The sequence below is a fragment of the Kogia breviceps genome, chromosome 4 (assembly GCF_026419965.1).
Source record: "Kogia breviceps isolate mKogBre1 chromosome 4, mKogBre1 haplotype 1, whole genome shotgun sequence".
NCBI classification, from domain to species: domain Eukaryota; kingdom Metazoa; phylum Chordata; class Mammalia; order Artiodactyla; family Physeteridae; genus Kogia; species Kogia breviceps.
The window spans coordinates 149,042,995-149,070,273 of NC_081313.1; the positions used below are offsets into that span (position 1 = coordinate 149,042,995).

Below are 27,279 nucleotides of genomic sequence, written 5' to 3' on the forward strand. Positions count from 1 at the left end.
GCCTATCTGAAAGAGAGAGACACACAGGCAGACAGACAGACAGAGACAGAGGGAGAGAGAGGGTGGGGGGAGAGATTAACTTTATGTGCATATTGCTTTAGTAATATTTTATCATCTCATACATTACTTATCTACTCAGATACTTTAAAATTACTTCAAGAATGATCAAATCAGTGAAGTGTGTCTTTGAGATAAAGAGTAGATAAGTATTCTGCATATAAATACTATGAAATGGTTATTCATGGAGTCTATTTGGGGCCTTTAAGGTTTTAGCAGGAGCTTAAGAACTTGTGTCTTGAGAAGAATCAGTAGTTGGGTTGTGATTTATTTTTCCTGTCATTGGAATTAGAGGCAGTATCAGCAGTGAAGGGCAAAGACTCTAAGCCCTATTTCCTGGGTTTCAAAATTAGTTCTACTCCTAGAATATGATGACTTACTTAACATACATCTGCCTCAGTGTCCTTTTCTGTAAGTCAGGGATAATAAGAGTGCCAACTTCAAATCATTCTATTTAGAGTTGGTGAGTAAATAAATGTAAAAAGCATAGAAGATTGCCTGGCTTATAGTAAGTTCTCCCTTTTACTGGCAAAGCTCATTTTTACCCTCTCCATTGCATTCAAATATATATATAAATATTGCATTCAAATATATATATATTTATGTATATGTATATATACACATACAAATGTATAATATACTTATACATGTTTTGCTCCATATTGTGCTAGAATATCCCTTCAGTAAGGCTGGACTTCCACAAAGCCTCACTCATCCATAGGTATCTTCCCAAGTCAACATTCTCCAAATTTTTCCCAACTGTGAATGAGAGTGGTTGAGGTGTTTTCTGACTCCACTGGTTCTGCAGCTTGTACTCAGTTCTGTCTGCCAATTATTGGATGCACAGGTGGGCAAGACTCTTTCTGGGTTCCTTGGCATATGGTGCTGGATTCCATAATTCCCAAAGGAGCATGTTCCTTTGCAGACAGATGTCGAATTACTTGTTTATTAGGGGGAACAAAAAGGATGAATGTGTTACACTGCCATAAAGTTGTTGTCACTCCTCATACACTTTAGAATTAGTTTGTTGATATCTACAAAATTACTTGGTGGGATTCTCATCACCTAACCAGTGCAAGTCATGGGGAGGTTGTTCCAAGAGCACTTATTGAATAGAAGTTACTGTAGTATGCAGGCCAATTGAATGGACCACTTATTTTGCTCAGGTGGTATGACTACCTGATTAGAATTTAGGCTAGATTTTCTTGTTTCCAAAGAACTTATAGTGTCTACATCCAGAAAAAACTAAAGTATGATCTAAAATGACAGATGGTCCAGTGATCTATGGACATTCATGTTTAAAATGTTTAATTTTAAACATTTTTAACCTGGTCTTAAAATGTTTAATTCTTGAAGTACTGTAGAACTGTTCAATGTTTAATGTCATTTACCCCACTGGATTTTTAGGGTCTTAGCAGGAATCAGGGCTTAGATGTCTTTTGTCTTCTCATCATTCTGGGTTCAGTGGCTCATTCACAGCTGGTATGCAGTATATGTAAGTTGGTCGATGGCCTCTATAACAATTGAAAATGGTACTGACATTTTTGGTCACAGCTCTCCTACTCACATTTTTCAATAGTGAGTTTATTCTAAACATATTCTTCAGTCTATCCCACTCTGACCTTTTCCTACTAATTTAATCATAACTGTGATTATTTAATAATAATATTAATAATTATTATTATATAAATTTAATATATATAATAATATAATATAAATAATAATAATAATATGTATTAATATTTCTGTGTCCATTACTGAAGGGAATCCTATAGGTTAAAAGAAGGTTAAGGGATATGTCAACTACAGCATATGAACATTCTTTGGATTCTGGTTCACACAGGCAAGATGTAAAAACAAAATGAAACCTGTTTATGAGACAGAGGAAAATTTGATCATTGACTTGATATTTGAACAAAAGAAGGACATACTCTCAATTTCTGTTAGGTGTGACAGGTGTTGTGGTCGTTCTTGTTTAAAATAAATAGTGGGGCTTCCCTGGTGGCGCAGTGGTTGGGAGTCGCCTGCCGATGTGGGGGACGCGGGTTCGTGGCCGGGTCCGGGAGGATCCCACGTGCCGCGGAGCGGCTGGGCCCATGAGCCATGGTCACTGAGCCTGTGCGTCCGGAACCTGTGCTCCGCAACGGGAGAGGCCGCAGCGGTGAAAGGCCCACGTACCGCAAAAAAAGAAAAAAAAAAGAATAGTGAAATACTTTAAAAGCTCAGACAGAAACACTGATAATCTCAACTGCATAAAGATAATTTATTTAGGAATAGCAAAAACTACCCATAAGTAAAGTCAAAAGTCAAGAAATAGACTGAGAAAAAATATTTTCAATTCATTTTTCAAAAATGGCTGATCTTCCAAATATTGGAGTATTTTTTAAAGTTAAGAAGAAAAAAAGCTAACAACCTAATAGAAAAATGGGCAAAGATTTGATCAGAAAGATGACAAGGAAAAATGGTCCTCCAACATACAAAAGAAGCTGATGATAATATTAATGTAAATGAACACTATATAGAGGAGGATCCAGGGAAGATGGCAGCAGGGTCACATAAAAAGAGCCAGAGCAACCAGAAAGTAAAACCTACCAGGCATGGCCACCATTTACAATAAAACTAGATGACAAGGCAACACACAAGCCCCAGACTACAAGTAGATGAGGACATATCACTAACAGTCACAATACCTGCATTGTATCACGGCCTATGAAGAAGAAACTAGAGGGAAACAATGGATTGTCTGGGGAACTTTAGAAAAGGGAAGAAGTGACCCCAAAACAGCCACAAGGTGGTCACTGGAAAGTCACAGAACAATTTGGGAAGAGGTGGAATTGAGAGGAGCTTTGCTGAGTCCAATGGTAAGTGAAGTCAGCGTCCACAGAAATAATTGAAGGCATTAAAGCATTCTGGACCCTATGAATTCCAGGAATAGAGCCACTAGAGGAAAAAAAAGAGATGCAGGCATGATATAGATACCTTGTAGCTCTGAATTTGATATGGAAATAGTAATATGAATTTATGACATATCTATCATTTATGTAAATATGTGTGGATGTATGGATATCTGTTTGCATACAGAAACACACACAACATTCAGAAAGAATCAACTGAGTAGGACAATTCTCCTAGTGCACCTTCCCCACTTGTACTGCTACTATGCTATTATAAACTTTGTTTTCAATGACACCAGACTCTCCTAAGACTCCTCCTGTCATACAGCTACAATTGTCTTCCCTATGGGTTTTCTTTTTGCCTCATATATCCCAGTGTTGGAGCTAAAGAAGTTGGCAACCCAGAAATACTAATGGATGAACACCAAAGAAAATCCCCAACAAAGTCTTTTTATTTTAGTCAAAAGACTAAGGACGAGCAGGATTTCCAGATAGAAAAACTTTTATACAATGACTGTTCCAGTCCTCCAAATACAGAAAAAAAACCATGTCTGCACTCCCACTTATGCCAACAAAGACATAATGAGAACCTGTACATTTACTTTCATGAGAATGAAATGAGGATAAATACAATAGGCTTTCTTCTGGTTTGAGTTTTCTAAAATTATGATTGAAGTGAACATTATAACACTGTCTGACATGATCCTAATATATGTAAAGAAAACATTTTAAGATAATTATATTACAAGTAGGAGAGGGTAAATGGACAAAAATGAGAAGTTTTAAACCTCACTCAAACAAGTAAAGTGACTCCAGTAGACTATGAAAAGTTGTGTATATTACATAATACTAGTACAACTAAAAAGATAAAGAGAGAAATACACTCAAAAACTATAAATAAATGGAAATGACATTCTAAAAATGTGTTCAAGTAGCCCACAGGAAAGTAGTAAAAAGAAAACAGAAACAAAAATAGAGAGAACAAACACATGAAAACTAAGATGGCAGGCTTTAGTCCTAACAATAATTCCATTAAATGTAAATGGTCTAAACAAACCAATTAAAGATAGTTTGACAGAGTGGATTTAAAAACATGATCCATATATATGCTGTCTACTAGAAACTCACTTCAAATGTAATAATATAGGTAGATTGAAAGTACAAGGGTGGAAAAAGATGCAAATGTTAATCCAAGAAAGCAAGAGTGGAGAAACTAGTATCAGATAAGGTAGACTTAAGAACAAGAAAATATTTTGAGACACAGGGAAATTATATAAAATAAAAACGTTAATCCAACAAGAAGGCATAGCAATCCTAAATGTGTATATACCAAGGCACAGAACTGTAAAATGTAGGAAGCAAAACACTTGTAGAAACTGAAAGGAGAAATAGACAAATCACAAATGCAGATGAACACTTTGACATCCCTCTTAATAATTAGAACTCAGAATAACTAGGCAGAAAATCTGCAAGGAAATAGAACTCAACAACCTTATCAAACAATAGGATCTTTATCAACATTTATAAAATACTTCATTCAGCATCAGGATATACTTTTTTTTCAAGTGCCCACAGAACATATAGCAAGAGAGACCCTCTCCTGGGCCATAAAACAAGCCTCAACAAATTTTAAAAATTGAATCATATGGAGTATGTTCTCTGGTCTTAATAGAATCAAATAACACAATGACAACATAAATATCTCCAGCTCTTAGAAACTCAATAACACATTTCTAAATAACCCATGGGTCAAAAAACAAGTCTAAAGAGAAATTTTTTAAAAATTGAAATAAAAAATACAACATATTAAAATTCATGGGACACAGTGAAAGCAGTGGTGAAAATAAAATTTATGGTATGAAGTTCATTTATTAGAAAAAAGGAAAAGTCTTTAAATAATAATCTAATCTAGCATGTGAAGAATCTAGAATAAGAATAGCAAACTAAACACAAAGGAAGCAGAAGGAAGGGAATAATAATAGGAGAAGAAATAAAATTGTAAACAGAATAGAGAAAAGTCAATGAAACAGATAACTGATTCTTTGAAATGATCAAGTAGACAAACCTTGAGCAAGACTAAGAAAAAGGGACAAGACAAATTATCAATAGCAGGAATGAAAGAACAGACATGACTACGGGTCCTGTAGATAGCAAAAAGGAAACAATGGAACACTGTGAATGATTGTATACACATAAAACTTGACAACTTAGAGGAAATAGACCAATTCCTAAAAAATACACAGACTACCACAAATCACCTAATATGAAATAGATCATTTAAATACCCCTATACTATTAAAGAAACTGAAAAAACTATTTTAACATTTCAAAAGATGAAAGAAATCAATCAATCTCCAGGCTCAGATGGTTTCATTGAAGAGTTCCATCAAGCATTTAAAGACTTAACATCAGTTCTACACAATATCTTCTAGAAAATAAAACAGGAGGGAACACTTGCCAATTCATTTTATATAACTAGTATACCTTGATCCTCAAACCAGACAAAGACAGTACAACAAAAGAAAACTCCAAAATAGCATCCCTCTTGAATATTAATGCAGAAATCACTAACAAAATATTGTTAAATTAAAATCAGCGATATGTAAAAAGAATTGTATGATGAACAAGTGGTGTATTTCAGGGATGTAAGACTGGTTCAATATTTGAAAATCAAAGATTAAAGTGGAAAGCATCAATTTACAGGATTTCATAACTCATTATATAGCTAAGTAATCAAGGCTGTGTGGTATTGACAAAGTGATAGACATGTATATCAATGGAACAATGTAGAGAACCCTTTAATAGACTCACATAAATATGCCCACCTAATTTTTGACAAAAGTGAAAGAGAAATGACAATCTCTTCAAAAATGGTGCTGGAGGAACTGACATCTATAGCAACACACACAAAAGTGAACTTGACCTAACCTCACACCTTAATGAAAATTTAACTCAAATGTATCATGGACTTAAATATAAAACTGTAAAACTTTTTGAAAAATATAGGAGAAAATACTTGGTCTAGGAAAAATGTTCTTATGTTTGACACCAAAAGCATCACTCATTAGAAAATTGATAAATTTGACCTAATCAAAATTTAAAACTTTTCATCTTCTCCATATGAGCTTTCACAGAGGAAAAAAACAAAAGTCACAAAGGAGAAAATATTTGCACAAGGCACATCTCGTAGTAGACTAGAATAAATAACTCTCAATTCATAAGAGTGAAAACAATCCAATTAGAAAATGGACCCAAAACATGAAGAGACCTATCACTGAAGAGGATATACAGATGACAAATAAGTACATGAAATGATGTTCAGTGTCGTTAGTCAATAGGGACTGCAAATTGAGACCACAATGAGATATCACCACTTTGGGATGACATGCAGGGAAACCTATGGGCAGAGGCCAAACCCTTCATTCTAAGCTCTGCTCAGAGTACACTATGATGGGCTGGGTCTGCTGATGCCACTCACTAAAGAACTGTCAGAACTGCTAAAATATAAATTGTGACACCACATAATGGTGAGGAAACAAACAAAATCATTCATACATTGTTGGTGGGAGCATGTAATGATACGGTTATCTGAAAACTATATGGTCAGTTTCTTTAAAAAAATTAAGCATGTGATTAGCATACATATCGATGTTGCACTCCATTTATCCCACACAGACTTGTGGTTGCAAAATCCTTACCTGCATGTTTCAAACAGCTTTACTTACAATAACTCCAAACTAGAAACAATCCAGATGACCTTCAATGGGTGAATGGTTAAACTGTGGTACAATATCCATCCATCTAGTGGAACACTACTCAGCAATAGAAATCTCAATGAATCCTGAGATTATCATGAGTGAAAAAAGCCAATCCCCAAAGGTTACATATTCTATGATTCCACTTATATAAATTCTTGAAATGATATATAGATGATAGATAGATAGATAGATAGATAGATAGAAATGGAGTACATCTTAGTGGTTGCCAGGAGTTAATTAAGGAGTGAGTGTGGGAGGGTCGTGTGTGTGACCATAAAAGGGCAAAATGAGGAATCTTGTGGTGATTCAGTATTTTGGCTGAATCTGGTCAATATACCAGTTATGTTATTGTACTTTGGTTTTCTGAGATGTTACCATGAGGGAAACCTGAGTAAAGGATACAAGGGATCTCTCTGAGACCTCTCTGTATTATCTGTCACAACAACATGTGAAACTACAGTGATCTCAAAATAAAAAGTTTCCTTTATTTAAAAAAAAAGGAACATCAAGTGATTTTGTCATTTGTGTGTTTATATCCTAAAACTATCTTCTGACATAAGAAACACCAGGTTCCATTTTAACAGGAAGAATTTTAGGCTCAGAAGCATTAAACAAGTTCTGTTATCACACAGTTAGGAAATGATGAAGGCAGGATTGAGCACAACTATCTCTGAATGTCTAAGTTGTCCCTGATGTTAAAGGATCCTCCATGCAGGAAGCAGGATGGAGAGAGTAGAGAGAAAGGTTAACAGGTCCCAAGTCACCTGGAAAGTGAGCGCTCCCCTGCCCCTTGGACTCTCTATAATCCTGGGTCCCATCCAAGCATCCAGCACAAGGCAGAAAGGGATGAGGGTCACAGTCATTTATTTTCACATTTTTTTCCCTCATTACATTGGGCTAGGAAAAAAAGAAGTCATGAGTGTATAGAATTGTGCTAGTCCATTGTCTGTCCTTCGAATCAAACGGATTCAGGTTCCAGCTGTAAGTTCTCCATCTTGACTCAGTGTCAGAGAGAGTTGACCACTGTTGCTGGGGGCCAGGGTGTAGGGGGATAAATGCAGGAAACAGGCATGGACTTGACTGTGGAAGGTTCATGTTCCAGGGCTCCCATCTGGGTACCTGAGGATCCTCTATGTAGATCATATGTAGGGGAGCCCACAGCAGCTCCTCAAAGCAATCAGGGATGGCACATGCAGGGAGCTGGTACTCAGGTGGTGGGACATCAGCCACTTCTGCACAGGGAGAACATAGAGAGATGACATCATGAGGACATCACCTACCCTCCTCCTGAATCTATGCCTATTTCTTAGTCTGGGCCAGGGGGCCATGTCTATTCTAAACCAGGCCATGAGTAAAGTCCCTCATTGTTTTGGTGACAGAGGAGAAATAGGAGAGAGGAGCAGGTGGATGCTCAGAACATCAAGTCTTTTGTGCTGTGTGCAGGGGTAACCTGTGGGCAGGGACCAGTCCCACCATGCTGCCCTTCTCAGGAGACAGTGCGACGTCTGTGCCAGCTGATGCCACTTACTAAATAACCATGAAGATGAATATAAGAGACAAACCTGAGAAGTCCTTGTTCTCCCTTCTGTGTTCTAGGATCCTGTGAAGGTCTTCTCCATAAGGACATGGCAAGGGTTCACTCCTTGGTCTCTGGTTGGCTTCATGGACGGTCCAATATAAGTCCCGCATGTTTATTAGCATCTGGAGACATTTTCTCCTGCTCTTATTTATGCCCCTTTGCTTGAGATTCCTGGCAATTATTCTTGATGCTATGTGATAATTCTTCTTTAACTCTTCACTTTCAAGGAGTTCCCATTCTTGTAGGAAACTCCTAATCTCATGGTTGCTCCAAGGTTTAACACACTGGTCTGGAAAGGAGAGAGGGATGTAGATATGCTCTGGCATATCTCACATGCACACTTGAGGGTTTCTCAGAGACCCTCCCTCTGCACTGATGGGTCCAAACGTGACTCTGTCCAGTTAATGGGAGGTGACAAAATCTAACATGAAATGTTGAGGGATTCATCGTCAATCTGAGCCCTAATGCCCAAGCCACAGTCACTGGAACAGGTCAGGAAGCATCTGAGAGCCTGATGTTATTCCAGTTGCATAAGTTAATTTCAGAGAATATTGACAGGGCTTTGATGGTTCATTTACTTCCTGGGAGGGCTCTCCTGAAGAGGGTTTCACTTCCCACCCTCCAATGGGGCCTTTCAATGCCTCCGGTCACCAGGGCTGGGGGCAGGGACAGAGAGGTCCCAGGACTCTGAGGAAGCCCTGTCCTCCCTGGGGCCTGAAATGGGCAGTTCAGACTGAGAAACTGAAGGAGGTGAGATAGAAAGTTTTCTCTAATTAAACATGACTGAGAACATCTTACCTGAGGGCAGTTCTTCTCCCTGGGTTTCTTTTACCTTCTCTACTTCCTGGAGGTGTCTAGTAATTTCAGCCTGAAATGTCACTTTCTAATGAAAAATAAAATTAAAAATGACTATTGACACAGTAGGTAATCTCTTAACAACTTACTTGTGCTTGCTTAAATAATTATCCAATCACAGCAATGAAAGTAAAAATCTTAAGAAAAGATCTAGAAAACATTCTGCAGTAACAGAGAATATTAGTTGCAAACGATTAACAAATGAGTTATTTCAAAACAAAGCAGAGTGCTTTCTTTATGCACCCTGGCATTGAACCAGGAGAAAGCCAGAGGAACTATTGAACCAAAGGTTTTCAGACACAGGACAACAGGAACATAGGACAGTGGTTTGAAAGAAAAAAAAAACAAGTGAAGGGAATCCACAAGGGCCACACAGAGTGCCTCAGGGTGTCCAGACTTTAGAGCAAGGAGAGGGATCCAAACAGGACCTGGGAGTCCAGGCTGAGATCTTGGAGGAGTGAATGCTGCTGGATATCCTGTATCACCATGGCAAGTACAGGACAAGGAAGCTGCACAGGAGACAGACAGACAGGGACAGAGAGATGAAGGGAACTCTAAAGATTACAGGGAGGTCCCCTGTCTAAGGACATATGAGCCCTGTGTGGGCAGGAACAGCCTGGACTGTGTAAGAGCCACTGGAAAAGAGCAGGTTGGGAAATAGCTGGGGTCACTCAGACCAAGAAGAAGCTTTGTCCCCAGCAGCCAGAGTGAAAACAAGAACCCTAATCCGAGGTTTTCATACATAGACTGCTCAGAAAAGGTATTGCCTCAGTAGTGCGGCCAAATTATCCAGACAGAAGCCTGTTCTGGTCCCAACTAACAAAGATTCAAAGCAATCCTCAAAAGGCTCAAACAGTTTTGAAGTACCTTCTCTGCACCAGGACAAAGTCCAACATTAGTTCAAGGAACACAGAATATCTAGCACTCCAAAATGCACATGTGGATCTCCCACTTAGAATTACCTGGAATGCAACAAAACAGAAATACAATTCGTCACTGGCAGAAACTTGATCCATAGACTCAGAAGTGACACAGATGGCAGAATTAGTAGAGAAGGACTTTAAAGCAGCCACTAAAAATGGACTCCTTGTGATCAAGCATAGAGAGGAAGCAGTAGCATAGGGAGTAATAGGAAGGTATAAACAGCCTAAATGGAACTTCTAGAGATGAGAAATACTCTATCAAGATGAAATATCAAAGTAGACACATAATCCCATTAAAACCATAAATTTGTGAGAAACATCCAATCAAGCACGGGAGTGGCAGCTCAGAACATCTGTGAAGGTCATGAACCCAGGAACCACAGTGCCGGCTTCTCATTCCTAGCTTTGAAGTTACAACTGTGGGTCCCTGTTCAGGGTAGTTGCCATGCAGTGTCTTGGTGCCTTCTCTGTGAGATGAGTGTAGTCATAATGCCTTCCATCAGGCTTTCTATGAGGATTAAATGAGTGAATATTTGCAAAGAACAGAGAAGGTTGTGGGTGTACCTTTTAATGGCTGCAAAAGTACTTATGAAATAAAATGAAAGACAAATAACCCAGCCATATTCTCACAAACACACAGGAGTCAGGTTTCCTCCAACTTACCTCCATTTTTATTCTGAGTTATTCTCTGCAGCCTCAGGGCCTAATCCAGGAGCTGAAGAGAGCCGGCACTTTCTCTGCCTTGATGGAATTCAGGAGATTAGGTGGTCTCCTGAAATGTATCTGCTCCTCTCTGCTTCGGGCAGTCTCTGAAGCTCTTGGGAGGTCTAGCAGCTATTAAATACCTTGGGTGTGATTGAATCAGACACACCTAGTATACTGTCTTTGGATTAACTGAAGATAAACTAATTTAGTACTTTTATTACAACTGCAAAAGTCCCTTTAATGCAGCACCTACAATACGTTTGATTGGATAACTGGGATACGATTAACTAGAGATTAGTACTGGATTAACTCCATTATTGATTCCAAGGATCTCTAGGCCCCAGTGTCCTCAAAGGCAAAGTGAGAGTTTGTGACTTTCCTACAAATGAACCACCCTCCCTTCCATGAGTTAGAGCTAAGGGTCAGGGAAGCCCTTTGGGTTTGGCTCAAGGACTATGTGTGTCATATAGAGGGTGGTTTCAGTGGAGGGTTAGGGGAAGAGCCCAGGCCTCAGCTGGTGAGGGTGGTCACAAATTCTAGAGATGCATGTGGGACACTTTATGAAGGACTTAATTTGAAAGAAGGGTTTAGGGAGAGGAGGAGAGGGGGAGAACAGAGCTTTTCTTTTTATAAGAGAACGTTTTTCGAAGAGAATTGTTTATGCTGAAGTAGGGACGCAGAGGGAGAATGTGAGGGAGATTTATAGATGGGACAGCTGAGGATGGGAGAGAAGGAAGGTGCTGAGATTGTCACCAACAAGGCTGGCAACACAATGCTTAGAAATTTTTACCCTCAGAATCTCAGATGTAGTCTAGGCTACTATGGACCTTACTCAGAATTTTTATCAGAATTAATTTTGAATCTTCAAAACTATCTAAGAATCATCCACAAATCTACCCAATGATTTAGATTTATGGAGTTTAGATTATGACAAGACAGGGGAGAGGCATATACAGTGAGTGGTGCCATCTTAAATCAGCTCAAACACAGTGTGTAGTGGCTCCAGAGTCGTCCTTGATTCTTTCCATGTCACCTAAATATATATATATATATATTGCAGGTAAATTCTTCCACCTGGTGCGGGTTTCAGCATCTGCAAAACAGCATAAAGGACATGGCTTAGAAATTATCTATAGCCCTTGAGGTGGAACTAAAGGTCCTTGACTTTTTTTTATAGCTAAACCATTATTTTGTTTTATTGACTGTTTTCCTTTCTGCATTCTCTCACTTCTGATTAAATTTATTCTTTGGAACTTGAGGAAGGCCTAGGAGGATAAAGTTTTTCTACGGATAATAAGAGGCAGGTGGAGAACATGGGGGCGTTTCTGTCCTGGGAAGGACCCATAGGGTCCTGCTCAGTTACAATCTCAGGACCTGGAGCTCCTAAGGGCAGAAACTGGCCCCAATGCCCAGGAACTGGCCACCACCCACAGTGGGGACTGGGTATCAAGGCTCTGGTTTTCAATGAAAGTACTGAGCCTCAGCACTCCCAACTTGCTCTGTGATCTTGAGCACATCCTATGTTTTCTTTGAGTCCTTGTATCTTCCCCTGAAAGGTTGGGGGGGGGGGGGTAGGGAGGGGACTTAAATCTTACAAGTGATTGAGTCAGGTTAATCCAGTACATTATCCTTTTTTTAAAAAGTTTATTTTTATTTTTTTTCTGTACACGGGCCTCTCACTGCTGTGACCTCTCCCGTTGCGGAGCACAGGCTCTGGACGCGTAGTCTCAGTGGCTATGGCTCACGGGCCCAGCCACTCCGCGGCGAGTGGGATCTTCCCGGACCGGGGCACGAACCCGTGTCCCCTGCATCAGCAGACGGACTCTCAACAACTGTGCCACCAGGGAAGCCCCATTATCCTTTTGATTCACTGATTACATCTGCCAAATCTCTTCAGCTGTACCTAAACTAGAGTAAGATTGGATAATTTGGAGATGACGTGCTTGCTCTCAACTAGAACAGTGATTCTAAAGGGTTCTAGGCCCTGTACCCCACCTGCAAAATAAGCTGTCTCATCTCTACAGATGTACACCGCTGATTCTTGAATTCTCTAACTTCACAAAGAGCCCCAGGTAAAAAGAAAGTGCTGAACCCCAGCTTCTATAAAACTGTGGAATTAGCTAGGTTTTCTTTACTCTGGAATTAACATAATTCTGACATTAAGGGTCTTTCCCATGGACAACAGCAATAGAATCCTCAGGGGAAACCTTGCTCATACAGTCCTTGATGTTCACACCAAATCTCCATACAGGGGCTTACTGGACAGAAGAGATTGCCCTGGGGAAGGGCCCCTGGTCAAGGGATGGTGGTGCTACAGTCCCAGGAAGATGCACCTGTGCCCACACCTGTTGGTGACTGATGTGTGGATGGATTGCCCATGTCAGTGGGTCCTGGCTGTGTCCCTCTGCTTGTGAGTTGATATACAAGTAGTGATTCTGAACCAATCCCACCCTCAGCCACAAATGTTCTACTCTACCCAGGGGCAAGGTAATGGGGCTCCTCTAGTAATCCATCAGCCAACTGAGCTCTCAGCAAGCCTATCTTCTCCATGGGAAAGCAATATTATGCAAGGACCTGCAGTACTAGTTATTGTGCCTTATTTTAGTCATTGTTAAAAAAGTAAATTAATAAGGTTACATGTGTGTAAATGACAATAAAAGTTGTTCAAGGGAAAGATTTGTGAAATTTGGACCTACACAAAAGTAAAATAATGTTTATAAATTTGACCCAGGAAATGTGGAGACACAGGTTTTTAAAAAATTTTTATTGGAGTATAGTTGATTTACAATGTTGTGTTAGTTTCAGGTGTACAGCAAAGTGTGTCCGATATATATGTGTATATATATATATCAATTCTTTTTTAGATTATTTTCCCATATAGGTCATTACAGAGTATTGAGTAGAGTTCCCTGTGCTATACAGGAGGTCCTTATTATCTATTTTATATATAGAAGAATGTATATGTCAATCCCAATCTCCCAATTTATCCTTCAACCACTTTACCCCCTGGTAACCATAAGTTTGTTTTCTACATCTGTAACTCTATTTCTGTTTTGTAGATAAGTTCATTCATACCATTTTTAAGATCTGTGGATACACAGGTTTAAGAGACCCAATATAAATCATATATTCAGCTTATCCAAAAAGTGAGTGCTAAAGTAAGCATCAGCTGCAACCTCACAAGGAGGCAATTGAGGTCCAGGAACATTAAATAACAGGATTCTGCTCACGCAGCCAGAGAATGCTGATGGAAGGATTCCACCCCATTGATTCTTTATCTACAGGTTTTCCCTGATGCTTATGACCCTCAAGCAGCAAGAATGTTGGTGAGAGGAGAGTGGAGAGGGATGACAGGTCCCAAGTCTCCAGGAAGCCGAGCTCCCTCCCTGCTCCTTTGTCTCTCTACATTTTGGGGTCCCATCCAAGCCCTGACCACATGGCAGGACTAGGGGATCCTCCAGTTCATTTCTCATTTTATTTTCATTCCATTGGGTTTGAGGAAGAGAAAGTCATGAAATCCCTTGTCTCTCAAGTGGATTTGAGAATCAGGTTCAAATTTTAAGTTCAAGATCTAGATCCAAGTCAGGGGAGGTGACTGCGTATGTGGGGTCTGCTTGGAGAAGGCAGAAAATGGGCATGCAGATAACATGGAGGGGTGGTATCAGTTAGCTGATGAGTTCATAAAGATATTTGAACAAAACTAAAGAACTGACTCATTAATTTGAAAATTAAGAAATAAAATGAAGAAAAGGAATCCGGCATTTACCTGTATTTCCTATATGAAGTTTACCTCTAGGTAACCACTCAAGGAGCTAATGGAGGGAACTTTCACTTCATGAGGGATTCTAGCTAGTAAATGAAGAAGAAGTGATAAAATGTACACCTAATGAGTTAATGGATTTAGGCAATGATTTTAAGTGGCAGCTTACAGTACCAAAGAGAGGCAACCACATATTGTGTCCCTCTAGATGGAACAACATAATAGTACCAATGAAGGAGGCTTCCAAAATTGAAGGAAAAAAGCCTGAATTTGATCAAATCATGAATTTAGAGGAACATTAAACAACATCATTGAGCTGTGGGAACATCTATGACAAAAACTCTTTTCTCAACAAACACAGTTGTGGGGAAAAAAATAGAAAGAGATAGAGAGGAACCTATAGATTAAAAGAAATTTAAGCACTGTATCAACCAATTTCATTGTGTACACCTGATGTGAATCCTGACTCATACAAACTTTCATGAAGTAAAAGCACTTTTATAAGACAGTTGAGAAATATGAAACCTGACTGGATATTTAATATTAAGGAATTGTTAATTTTTTACATATGATAATGGTATTGTGGTTGTCTTTTTTCTAAGTCTTTTTAGAGATATAAATAGAAATATTTACAAATTAAATTGTATAATATTGGATTTGTTTCAAAATAATGTCAACGGGTGGAGGTATTGATAAAACAAGATTTTTCATATGTTGATAACTGCTAAAGCTGGATGATTGATAGATACATGGGAGTTCTTTATACAATTCAATCCATTTTGTACATATTCCATTTTTCCATAATAAAAATTATTAAATGGTTAAGTTAAATATAAGATGTTTTATTGCTATTGTACATTTTCCATTATAGCTTCCACTGGTAATTACTGGTATGTAAAAAATGATTTTTGTAAATTTACCTAGGGTCTGCAAACCTGGTAGAATACTCTTATTAGTTCTAACAGTTTCTTGGTTGATTCTGACAGGTTTTTCTTAGTAAATGAGCACATTTGAAAACAATGAGTTTTATGTATTCCTTTAACATGTAAACCTCTCATTTTTCTTTCTTTAAGTCATTTGCTTGGAACTTCATACAGTGTTAAACAATCCCAATGTTAGTAGGGAACTTTATCTTGTTCTTGATTTAAAGTTTCCCCATTAATTATATAGCATTCATTGTATAAGTTTTTACTGAGTTAAGGAAGTTTCCATTTATTCCAAGATTGTGAAGATTTTGTAATCATAAATAGATGCTAAACATTATCAAATATTTTTCTGCACAATTAAAATATTATATTTTTCTCCTATTTTATATTAGTGCCATGAAATACATTTATAGTGTTTTTCTGATGTCAAACAATCTTTACATTCCTTGGCAAAACAAAGGTGATCATGATTTATCAGGTTTAATGGACTGTTGTATTCCGTTAACTACTATTTGTCTGAGGACTTCTGCAGCTATGCACAAGTGAAATGAGCCTATAATTTTCTTTTCTTTCTGCCTTATCTGATTTTGGGATCAGGATTACGATAGCCTTATCAAATTTGGTGGACAGGTTTTGTTCTTTTTCTCTTTTCTGAAACAACTTGAATACGATTACAATGAACTCTTCTTTGGAAATTTGCTTGGATTCACCCATAAAGCCCTATGGGGTTGGAATTTTTGAAGTGAAAGTCTGTGGTTAGTTACCATTTTGATTTTAAATCTTTTCTTGAACCAATTTTGGCATTTTATAGTTTCCTTAGGAATTTATTAACTTCGTGTAAGATATGAAATTTGTTAACCTATTTTACTCATAATACCCTCATATTTTAATCTCTGGTTTACCTTTCTATAGTTATTTCCCATTTTACATTCTGTGTATTGCTTATTTGCATCACATCTTTTATTCCTTGATCAGTCTTGCTAATCAAAATTTTAAAGTGTTAACCTTTTCAAAGAACAAGACCTTAGTTTTACTTATTTACTATATTTTTTGTTGTCTATCTGATTTCTGCCTTTATAGGTTTTATTTCCTTCCTTTTTTTTTTAGTGTTTATCAATCTCTCTCAAACTTTTTGAGTTGGTAGCAGAGCTTTTTTTTTTTTCGTGATTCCCTTACATGGATTTAATAATATGTTATCTATTTCCATACATGGGAATTAAAAAAATCTAGCTTTGTTAACTTTTAATTTTAGTGGGAAATATAGCCTGAATAATATAGATCACCCTCTATTTGTTGATTATATATATTCTGTTGATGCCTGATAGTTCATGATTATTAACTGTTCATGTCTTGGATATGTCTGCTTATTTTTTCATGCTTGACCCATCTGTTTCTAAGATTAAAATCTTCAACAAGAGTTGTCAGTGTATTCTGGGAATTCCCTGGTGGTCCAGTGGTTAGGGCTCCTGGGTTTGATCCCTGGTTGGGGAACTAAGATCCCACATGCCGTGTGGTGCAGCCAAAAAAAAAAAAAAGACTTGTCAGTGTATTCATTTCCTCCTGCAGTTCCATCTATTATTGCTTGATATATTGTGAGACTGAATTAATAGTTTTATGATGCTAGTGTGCAGTGTCCTTCTTTGTTCCTTATATTTTTGCCTTACATTTTTTTTTGATAGATACTGAGATTGATGATCTATTCTGGTCATTATTGTCAAATGGTATATGCTGTCCACTTTGTTGTCTCTCTCTTAGTTATCAGGTGTCTCTTTCTTTTAACCTGTGTACTTATGTTACCCCAGGAGTATGAGCTGCTTTGTCTGGTACCGTGCAGGAGGAAAGGACCAAAGACTGGATCTAGTCTTTGTCACTCTCCACAAGTTCAAAGACAGGTCAGAGGGGAGCCAATAAACCCCAAAGCACCACACAAGTCACTGTTGATTGTTCTGGTTGACTCACCAGCAACTCTTCTGGTCCAGGTTTACCTTTAAACCCCTTAGGAAGCAACAGCACTGGAAGAAGTCCACCTCCCTAGATATACTCTACTATCTCTGTGATGTTGGAGGAGAAGAGAGTCAAGGAGCTCATACATTGCCCTGTATTTGCCTGTTTTCATCAGGACTCTAGTACTAAGTTGTTGACACCAGTGACCAGGCTGTTATGACTGGTTTCTGTGGGCAAGGGAAAATCAATGATTGTGACAAAGTAACACATGATAGAGGCAAGAGTAAGCTTTCACCTGATGCCTCTCCCAGAAACTTCCTAATGAAACTAGTATTTCTGACATATTCAGTCCCACATACGTTCAAAATAAAAGTCAATAGGTAGCTCTTTCATTAGTCCTTTATTCCCTGGGCTCTCCAAGGCATTCCATCTTTCTGTGACCCATCATCTGGGGAATTCCCTCTCATACTCAACAGCTGATCTTGACTCTAACTCAAAATGTAAATTCATCTGCTTTCAATACCCCATTTATATGGTCATATCCATCTATATTCTTATTTCCCTTAACCTCATAGGAAGATTTATCTCTCTTCTTGTTTTGGGAAAAGAGGAAGGCTCAATTTAGTTTAACATATATTTATGAAATGCCTGCTATATGCCAAAATACATGGTCTATGGACCCCTTGTGGATATTACAATCTATTTTACAGTCTATCTGGATAAAGGAATTTAAACAAGAAGTTTAAATTCTGTCATGGGGCTTAGAAGAGGAGAAGCACAGTGTGTAAAATGAAGAATGTAATATTCTCTCTTCTTCCCTCCTACTCCTTCTTTGCTGTATCTGAAAGAATGGGTTATGATTTGTGCATTATGTTTAACTTCCAAGGAGGACATATTAGCCACTCTGACCTTGCTCACAGGGTATGAAGATTTCAAAGTTTACGTTTTGAGCATTGGAGAATATGGACCTTTTAATCTTTCAATCTCTTCTTTCCCCAAGGCTACACTGAAAAGATTTCTGAGGCCACTCCCAATTCTTCGCATCATTTTCCTTCACAAAACTATTTTATCCTCCTCTTAATGTAGCTTAGCCTGGTTTGTGAGGCCTGGGATCTCTTGGAATTGGCATGGACACAAACACTATCTTGATAACTCCTCTCCATGGCTTGAAATACTTGGCTCTTTCAGCTACTCTGACGCCCCACTTCTCTCATTTTCCCCCTCCCTCACTGGCTGCTCCATTTTAGTCTCTTTTCCTGGAATGACGGAAACATTGGAACTCACTCCCTTGCATAGCTGTGAAAAGCTAAAACTTGACACTTGGTGCTGCCTTATCTGATTTCAGTGAAACACACGTATACAGTTGAAAGGGAAAACTTTCCTGTTTTCTCCCTACTCACTGAATGTTTTGATGTAAAATATGTGATTTTTTTTCCCCACACTAAGCAATTCTCCCATTCTTTGAAGACACCAACTAGGTGTCCTATAATTCAAGTCATTTTTGACACTATCTACCTGGACTTACTGTCAGGTCCCACAGGTTAAAGGGCTCAGTACCTCAAGACTGCCTCTCATATCACAAGCCAATCAAAAGTCCAAGTTGTCCCTGTGCTATAGATCATTACAATTTTGAAGTAGGCAACTATTAAACTGGTGAATCAATAACTATTAAAGTGAAGCAAAAATGTAGAGATTTCCAAAGTGATTTAAATGCAGAATCCTAGATATTTAAAATGAGCTTTCCCCAAATCTTTTATGTCTTTCCCATGTCTAAAAAATATAGATAAAAAGATAGTCCCAAGACAAAAAAAAAAAAAAAAAAAAAGGATATAAGTTAGAAACAGCCAGATAGAAGAGATGCATAGGATAAGGTATGTGGGAAGGCATGTGGCACTTCCATGCCCTCTCCAGCACCTCCACATGTTTCCAACCAGGAAGTTCTCCAAACCCCTTTGATTAGGATTGTTATGGAGGCTTTATTACATAGGCATAATTGGTCATTAATAATTAAGTCCATTTCCAGCCCCTCTCCCCTCCCAGAAGGGCTGGAGATTGAAAAAAACAGATTCCCTTCCCCAAGGTTTTGGCTTCTGCAGGATCTCACTGGGCCCACTGCATTGTCACAGTGGTGTTCCTTGGGTGCACAAAAGAACAAACGAAGGGGGAATTTCTACATTCTCTGAGCGCTAGGAGTCCCCACCTGTTCTTTGAGCCTGAACTAAAGAGCTTCTCCTGGTGCCATTTTTACTGTATCCTGGTGCCCAATGACAGTAGATACCAGAGGAAGAAAATGGTAAACTCATCATCAGTTCAGTGTTAGCTTAAATTCTGGTCTTCTTTCCCACACCACCTGCTATTATTTATTTCTCAAGTCTTCAAATATCTGCTCTGTGCATTCTATCCAGGTCTCAAGAGCTGGACTAAATATAATATGAAGTCCATCTTCTAGTAGTGTGTGTTCACTGATATCTCTGTTCATTTTTTTTTTTTTTTTTTGCGGTATGCGGGCCTCTCACTGTTGTGGCCTCTCCCGTTGCGGAGCACAGGCTCCGGACGCGCAGGCCTAGCGGCCATGGCTCATGGGCTTAGTTGCTCCACGGCATGTGGGATCTTCCCGGACCAGGGCACGAACCCGTGTCTCCTGCATCGGCAGGCGGATTCTCAACCACTGCGCCACCAGGGAAGCTCTGTTCATTTTGTTTTTATTTTTAAGCTTGATTCCCTAGGGATCACCCCTGTGTCTACTTAGCTTAGTGTTCAGCCATCGATTGGACAGAGGTTGTATCCAACACCTTGAGCAGGTAAGGTTTCCACTCTCCACCAGTGGATCTGAGTGTGGACAGGGAGAACACCCAAACTTCAGGCTATTTTCAAATCAGTCCCAGCATTGACTTTCACATGTGCAGACACCATCAGCCATGTGTTTCAGGGTGGCCTGGAATTCCTCTGGTGCCTGCCGTGTAAGCACACAGCCTCCAGTGAACCCAAGATGTGTGGAGAAATTTTCAGGCCCCCTGTGACTATCTCACCTCCCAGATCTCTGTGTTAAATCTGCCAGTTCACCTGCCAGTCCACTGTTTGCCCCAAACAGCTCCAGAAGCTCCCTGTTTCTTTGCCACCAAGATCACACTTACCCTGACTACACGCCAAATCAAGTGAGCCTCCCCTGGCAGAGGCAGTAAAACTTAATGTTTTCTTGGGGGTAGGGAGAGCAGCACACAGGAGAGGATGGCAACAACCCCAGCTACAAAGACCCAGTCTTCACAGACATAGAAAACAAACTTATGGTTACCAAAGGGGGAAAGGGGGGGGAGGGCGGTGGGATAAACTAGGAACTTGAGATTAACAGATACACATACTATATATAAAATAGACAAACAACAAGGACCTACTCTACAGCACAGGGAACTATATTCAATATTTTATAATAATGCATAATGGAAAAGAATCTGAAAAAGAATATGTATATATATATATGCATAACTGAATCCCTTTGCTGTACACCTGAAACACTGTAAATCAACTATACTTCAATTAAAAAAACAAAACCAAAAACCACCCAGACTCAGCATTCTTATCCAGAGTTCAGGAGTTTTCACCAGTAGACACTTATCAATTTGTCATGTGCTTTTGATTGAATTACAGGGCGTGGAAATGTGTGTGGGGGTGTGTGTGTGTATGTACGTGCTTTACGCCATCCAGCTCTCATAGAAGCTTTTTGGTGAGAGGATTTGTCAACCTCTCCATTCCATTATGCCAGAAGCCAGAATTTCTGGTAGCCACAAAGAATTTTTTAAATGGCCTCCAGGATTTCAGACCTTATTCCCGGAACCTGTGAATGTGACCAAACAGCACTTCTCTGATTATGATGTTAAGCACAATTGACCTTAAGATAAGTTTATTAAAAAAAAAAAAAAAAAAAAAGGTTCTGCAGAACCTAGGGGCAGGATAGGAATAAAGACGCAGACATAGAGAATGGACTTGAGGACATGGGGAGGGGGAAGGGGAAGCTGGGATGAAATGAGAGCGTGGCATGGACATATATACACTACCAAACGTAAAATAAATAGCTAGTGGGAAGCAGCCGCATAGCACAGGGCGATCAGCTCCGGGCTTTGTGACCACCTAGAGGGGTGGGATAGGGAGGATGGGAGGGAGACACAAGAGGGAGGGGATATGGGGATATATGTATATGTATAGCTGATTCACTTTGTTATAAAGCAGAAACTAACACACCATTGTAAAGCAATTATACTCCAATAAAGATGTTAAAAATAATCATTAAAAAAATAAAATAAAAACCATTGAAAAAAAAAAGAATCCGCCTGCCAATGCAGGGGACACGGGTTCGAGCCCTGGTCTGGGAAGATCCCATGTGCCGCGGAGCAACTAAGCCTGTGCGCCACAACTACTGAGCCTGCGAATCACAACTACTGAGCCTGTGTGCCACAACTACTGAAGCCCGTGTGCCTAGATCCCATGCTCTGCAACAAGAGAAGCCACCACAATGAGAAGCCTGTGCACCACAACTAGAGAAAGCCCACGCTTAGCAACAAAGCCCCTACACAGCCAAAAATAAATAAATAAAATAAAATAATTAATTAAAAAGAAAAGCATTGGTTGGGGGCAATGGGGAGTTAAGGATTAGGAGTAAAAATTGAGACTGTCAGGAAAGAGGTGTGTTCTGGGTGTGTGTGAAGGTTTGGACTGAGTGACATAGGTCAGATCACAGTGATTCTTATAGATGTCATCTCATACCTCCTCTGAAATGTGCTACTTTGGGTGAAGAAAGAACCCCTTAGAAGAATGAATAGGATTTTTTTTTCCCTAAAGTACAAGTAATTACCCACACACTTAAGTATCAACCCTTTAATTCTGCAATGTTTGGGGAATGTTGGGGAGGGGAGCCGTCCAAGGACTCCAACTTTTTCAGGTTTGTAGGAAAATGGCTTGGCAAGGCCTGAAAAATCAAAGCAAAACTTTGAGTAGAAAGAGACCGGTCAGGATTGATGAGGTGATGGACGTCCCCTGGGGTCTCCCATTGCTTTCTATACAATATGTATAGAGTTTTATGTTGTTCCATAAACTTGTATTCTTCAAGTTGCAGGCAGTTACAGTAGCACAACCCATGGCAAGATTTGCAAGAACAGGACCAACTGCCAAGAGAAAGATCCAGGAGTTAGTCTTCTCTCATCTTTATCACCTCCTCACCTACATCCTATTCTATCTGCATTCCTTGAGGAAGAAAAGGGTGGTCAGAGTGCCCTGGAATCTGTGATTTCTTTCCTCTGTGAGAGAAGCAACAACCACAGCTCTAGCTCTGTTCAGGGACAAAGACTTGTTTCCCTCTGACCCCAACATCTTCCCAGTTTAAGAAGGACCCCGAAGGACCCCTGCAGTCTTAGACACATGGCTAAGACTGGAGCCCCTGTGTCCTGACTAGGGGAGAGATGGTGGATCTAGGGAAAAAGGCTGGAGGTCAGAACTCATGTATTCAGCTAAAATGTCCCTGTGGTGCCTGTTTTCTTCCTTACCTTTGCCTCCTTGAGGAAACCAAAGGGAAGAAATACAGATCCCCCTTGGGATCAGATTCCTTCTCCCCAGGGCTATGAATTTAATGGGATGCTAGCATTGTGGAACCTCATTGCATGTCTATACTTTCCATGGCAAGTTGGAGTAGAGAGACTGCCCCATTATCAAAGCCCCAGCCCTACCTTGTGTCCTTTGTGACATTCCATTTTCCTCACTCATCTCCAATTCATCTGATAGCCCTAGGTCCTCGTTCAAAATCTTCTCAAAAAAAGGAAGGCATAACTTGCCTCCATTCCCACCACATTCTCTCTCCCATCATTTAATCATCTCCTAAAATACCACTAATTTCATGAAACCTTTTACAAGTTGATCAGAAAAGAACTGATGGCGCCCCTTCTAGCTGTACAGTCCAATACTATGGTTATTCTCCCAATTCTTATCTGAATGGTACATTTGCTCTTTATCACAAAGATTTACTTTTATCCTACTCAGGAAAATTACAAATCCCTCTACAGATTTCAGAATGACACCATGTAAAAATTAAGTGTTTGATTATGGTTGTTTGGTAATAGCAATAATGGTAGTGATGTTGAAAAGCCAGAACTGAAGTGTCACCCTCTTCATTGCCAAAGAGTCAAGGTCCAATTCCAGGAGGTTGTGATAGGACATGTTCCCAAGTCTCAGACTCTGCTATGGGAAGCAGTTGTGTTATCCTCTCCTCTCCTGTCCTGATAGATGGCTTCCTCCAAAGCCTGAAGGGATAACCAGCACTTGCCCCTGTACCAGCCCTTGCTGTCTATGGTATTGAGCCTCTAGGATGGCCCCTAATGTTTTCCATTTCCTGGTATTCACGCCCTTGTGTAGTTTCCTCCATTGTTGTATCAGGGTTAGTCTGTGCAACCAACAAGATACAGCAGAAGTGATGATAATGTCACTTCTGAGATTAGATTATTTAAAAACCCACCTTTGCCCCCCCTCTCTCCTTCTTCCTCCTTTTCCTCCTTCCTCCTCCTCCACATCCCCTTCCTTTTCTTTCTTCTTTTCCTTTTTCAAATGATTGTTTTGTTTTAGGCTGCCAAGTTTTGGAGTAATTTGTTACACGGCAATAGATAGTTAATACAATATAACATTGAAGAAGATGAACACCAAAACACCTGGCAAAATATCCGTACCTTGGGCAATAATGCTGACACATTTTGTCTCTGCACCAGTACAGGTGAGTAAAACTGGTTCACAGGAAAGGTCATTCACATTGACGCATGCAGGACATTTAATGCCATTGGGGTTTGGGGATTTCTGAGGCACTGAATGAAGAGAAAATTTTCATCTTAAAGAATAAGTTTTAAAAAGAACTGAAAACATTAGCCCCTCTCCTTGAGTCATGGTTATTCAAGGATTCCTCCCCGCCAAAATCAAAATTATTTACAACTAGGATGGCATGGAGGGTGCAGAGGAGGTAGGTATTAAGTGGGAAGATGTAGCCAAAAGGATCTTCTAGTAGTTTGATGTTATCTGTTCTTCTCTGCCTTGGCTGGAGAAAAGTGCTCAGATAATGGAGAGAAGATAAGCTATGGTCTAAAAAGTACTGTTAAGGGAGTGAGGAATTAAACAGATGAGGAAAGACAACTTTTCAGCTGGAATGGGAAAGTAAATAATTTAACCTCGAATCACACTTAGAGTAAATCCCCAAGACCAGTTCCAGCCACCTAACTGCCATTCAGTCTCCTGTGCAGAAGGGCTTGTATCCATCCCTTCACAGGGAGGAAAGGCAATCAGTGAGCAAAATCACTGGGCAGCTCAGAAGCAGAGAGACATGTCACAGGAAGGTACTTGGAAGGCAGAGACTTAAGGCAATGAATTAGGAACAGGGTTGGGAAGGGAGAGAGGGTAGAGATGTGTTGGCACTCACCTTGTAATTCCCCTTGGTTACACAGCTCATCTTGGCAGCACTGGCGCTTGTACCCAAATGTTTGATTATCCCCCAGTGACACTGAGAAGACCAGTGGGACACACGAACTTGAAGAACAGCCTCTCTCAAAAGATTGTAAGAGCTGCCCTGCAAAGAACCAATCCCAGAGGGAATGTCCCCTCTGAACCATAGAGACAGTGATGCCCAAATGGACAGCAAGTATTAAAGAATTCTGTGCCTCCAATCACTTTGTGTTTAGTCTTTTCACTTCTTCAGAAGAGTCTTTCTGCATTGGTCCATGGAACGAAACATGGAGGGATGATTTATTAGTGTAACCGAACAGGACCCTGTGGGGCCTTCCTGGGACAAACCTCTCCCCCGTATCCTCTGCTGTAGCTCCTCTTGGAAATGTCCAGATAATAGTATCTCATACATATTTCCCGAGTTTTTCAGATACTAAAACCCATCACCAAGTGGAAGAAATTAATTACTTGATGATCATGAGCCCCCAGACATTCTGGCGCCTAAGGATGGGTAACATTAACCACCCTGTTACCCCAACATCAACCAATCAGAGAATTGTACAGGAGCTGATCACATACCTCATGGATACCCCTCCCTCACTGGGCCTTTAAAAATGTTTCGCTGAAACCTTCTTAGAGTTCAAAGTGTTTTGAGCACAAGCCACCATCCCTCTTGCATAGCCCTGCAATAAACTTTCCTCTGCCCCAAACTCTGACATTTCAGGTTTTGTGACCTCACTGTGTGTCAGGCACATGAACTTGCACATGGTAACATTAGCATTTGTTAGAATGGGAGTGTCATATACCAGTGAGTTTCATGATGAACCAGGATGGCCTATCCTTTTTCCTGGAGCCTCCCTCCCTGACACCTCACACCCACCCCACACTTCCAGCCCCATCCTGGTAGGGCAAGACATAAGGAAGCAAGGTAAAATAGAAGATGCACAGGAGTAGCAAAGAAAAACAAACCTGACTCCATATTGGATCTATTCCTTTAGCTCTAACCTTTGTGCTCTGTTTCCTGTGTTCGGTCATGCTGGTTCTGCACCTTTTGTAAAAGAATGTCGCCTATAGCCTGAAATATATATGATAGCCCATTCTCAAGGCCTCCCAGGCTTGACCTTTAAAGGTATAAACACTTTTCCATTCACCTAGAGATAAAAAGTTGCAGAACAAAAAATAACATTTGTCTTGTTGGAGGTTTACAGGAGCATGTCATGAGACGTACATGGACAGCTGCAGGAACAAAGGATCATCATATCCCCTCCAGAGTCTGGCTGGCACCAAGAAGTTTGCAGCTACCAACTACCCCCCCCCTTTTAGTATAAAAGAAGCCTGAATTCTAACTTGGGTAAGATGGTTTGGGGGAACACTAGTCCCCATCTTCTGCTGGCTTTCCAAATAAAATCACCATTCCTTGCCCAACACCTAGTCTCCCGATTTATCAGCCCGTCATGTGGCAAGCAGTATGTTTGAACTCTGTAACACAGGGAAGTGAGAAGCTCCATCAAGCTGGGGAACACAGCAACCTCCCTCACTCTAAACACCTTCCTTGTCTGTCCCACACGCCTAGCAGCATGGGCAGGGGCCTGGCACAGCATACCTGATATCTTCAATTCTTGCTTGAGGCTGAAGCAGCTTTGAGACGTTTCACAAGTTGTCTGTGGGTCAGTACTACATGTATACATAGAGCAGTTTACACATTGGTAACTCTCTATGAAAAAGAAATTAAAATTGTTCAGAAAGTAATTCAGGAATGAAACCTGTCAAGAATCATAGTTGATGTTTCCAATAGCCAAACATTCCTGAGAGTGAAAGTGCCATGAAACCTGTTCCCTGTGGGACTGGATGCTTGCCTTCCTCCACTCAGTCTACGGTTCCTCCCCAGGGCCACATAAGGTCTCACTCATACTAACCCTCCACCCTCTACACAGGCTCAGGCGCTCTCAGCTACCCATGGCCTGGGATGCTAATGAGGGTCTCCATCTCTGAAGTGTTCATCACTGCACTTGGAGCTGAACCTGGTCTCTCCTAAGCGGGCATTCCTCTCCTGTGTTGCCACCTTACCCTTCCAGTCTTTGAGAGAAAGGGGTCATTTGTTTATTCTTACCGACAGAGCTGAAAACCAAGGTGATGAGGACACAGGTGGTGAGGAGGCTCTTCGGGGTTGAAGATAGAGGCATGGTGGCACTGCAGAAGGCCCAAGTGAGAGCACAAGGGTCAGGGCTATGGGGTCCAGGTCTCTTGTCAGACAACCCAAGCACTATACAGGGTTGCCCATGTATTCATCCATTTGTTTCACAAGTGAGAATTTGTCAAGTCCTCGCTTTATGCCAAATATGCCTCTTTGCGGGGAGGTAAAGGTGAAAAGGATGCTATCTCTGTCATCAAGAGGCCCACAGGAGAAGGGCCTT

General features: G+C 40.2%; 1 protein-coding gene across 1 annotated transcript; it reads right to left on the bottom strand.

The window, feature by feature from the left end:
- Positions 1-2: 2 nt before the first annotated feature.
- Positions 3-27,048, bottom strand: LOC131755789 (putative uncharacterized protein MSANTD5). Its single transcript, XM_059062402.1, has 6 exons — positions 26,976-27,048; positions 24,843-24,923; positions 24,106-24,237; positions 8,272-8,577; positions 7,791-7,956; positions 3-6 (listed from the first exon to the last, which is right to left on the bottom strand). Exons 1-6 carry the CDS (start codon positions 27,046-27,048, stop codon positions 3-5), a joined length of 762 nt encoding a protein of 253 aa, XP_058918385.1.
- Positions 27,049-27,279: the final 231 nt, after the last annotated feature.

Excerpts from the sequence above, each read along its gene's own strand:
- LOC131755789 (XM_059062402.1), bottom strand. The coding sequence starts at position 27,048 with ATGCCTCTATCTTCAACCCCGAAGAGCCTCCTCACCACCTGTGTCCTC. Across the intron at positions 24,924-26,975 it reads CTTGGTTTTCAGCTCTGTCG|TGTCACTGGGGGATAATCAA; the intron begins GTAAGAATAAAC and ends TGGTCTTCTCAG. Across the intron at positions 8,578-24,105 it reads TGTCAGCATTATTGCCCAAG|ACCAGTGTGTTAAACCTTGG; the intron begins GTACGGATATTT and ends TCTCCTTTCCAG.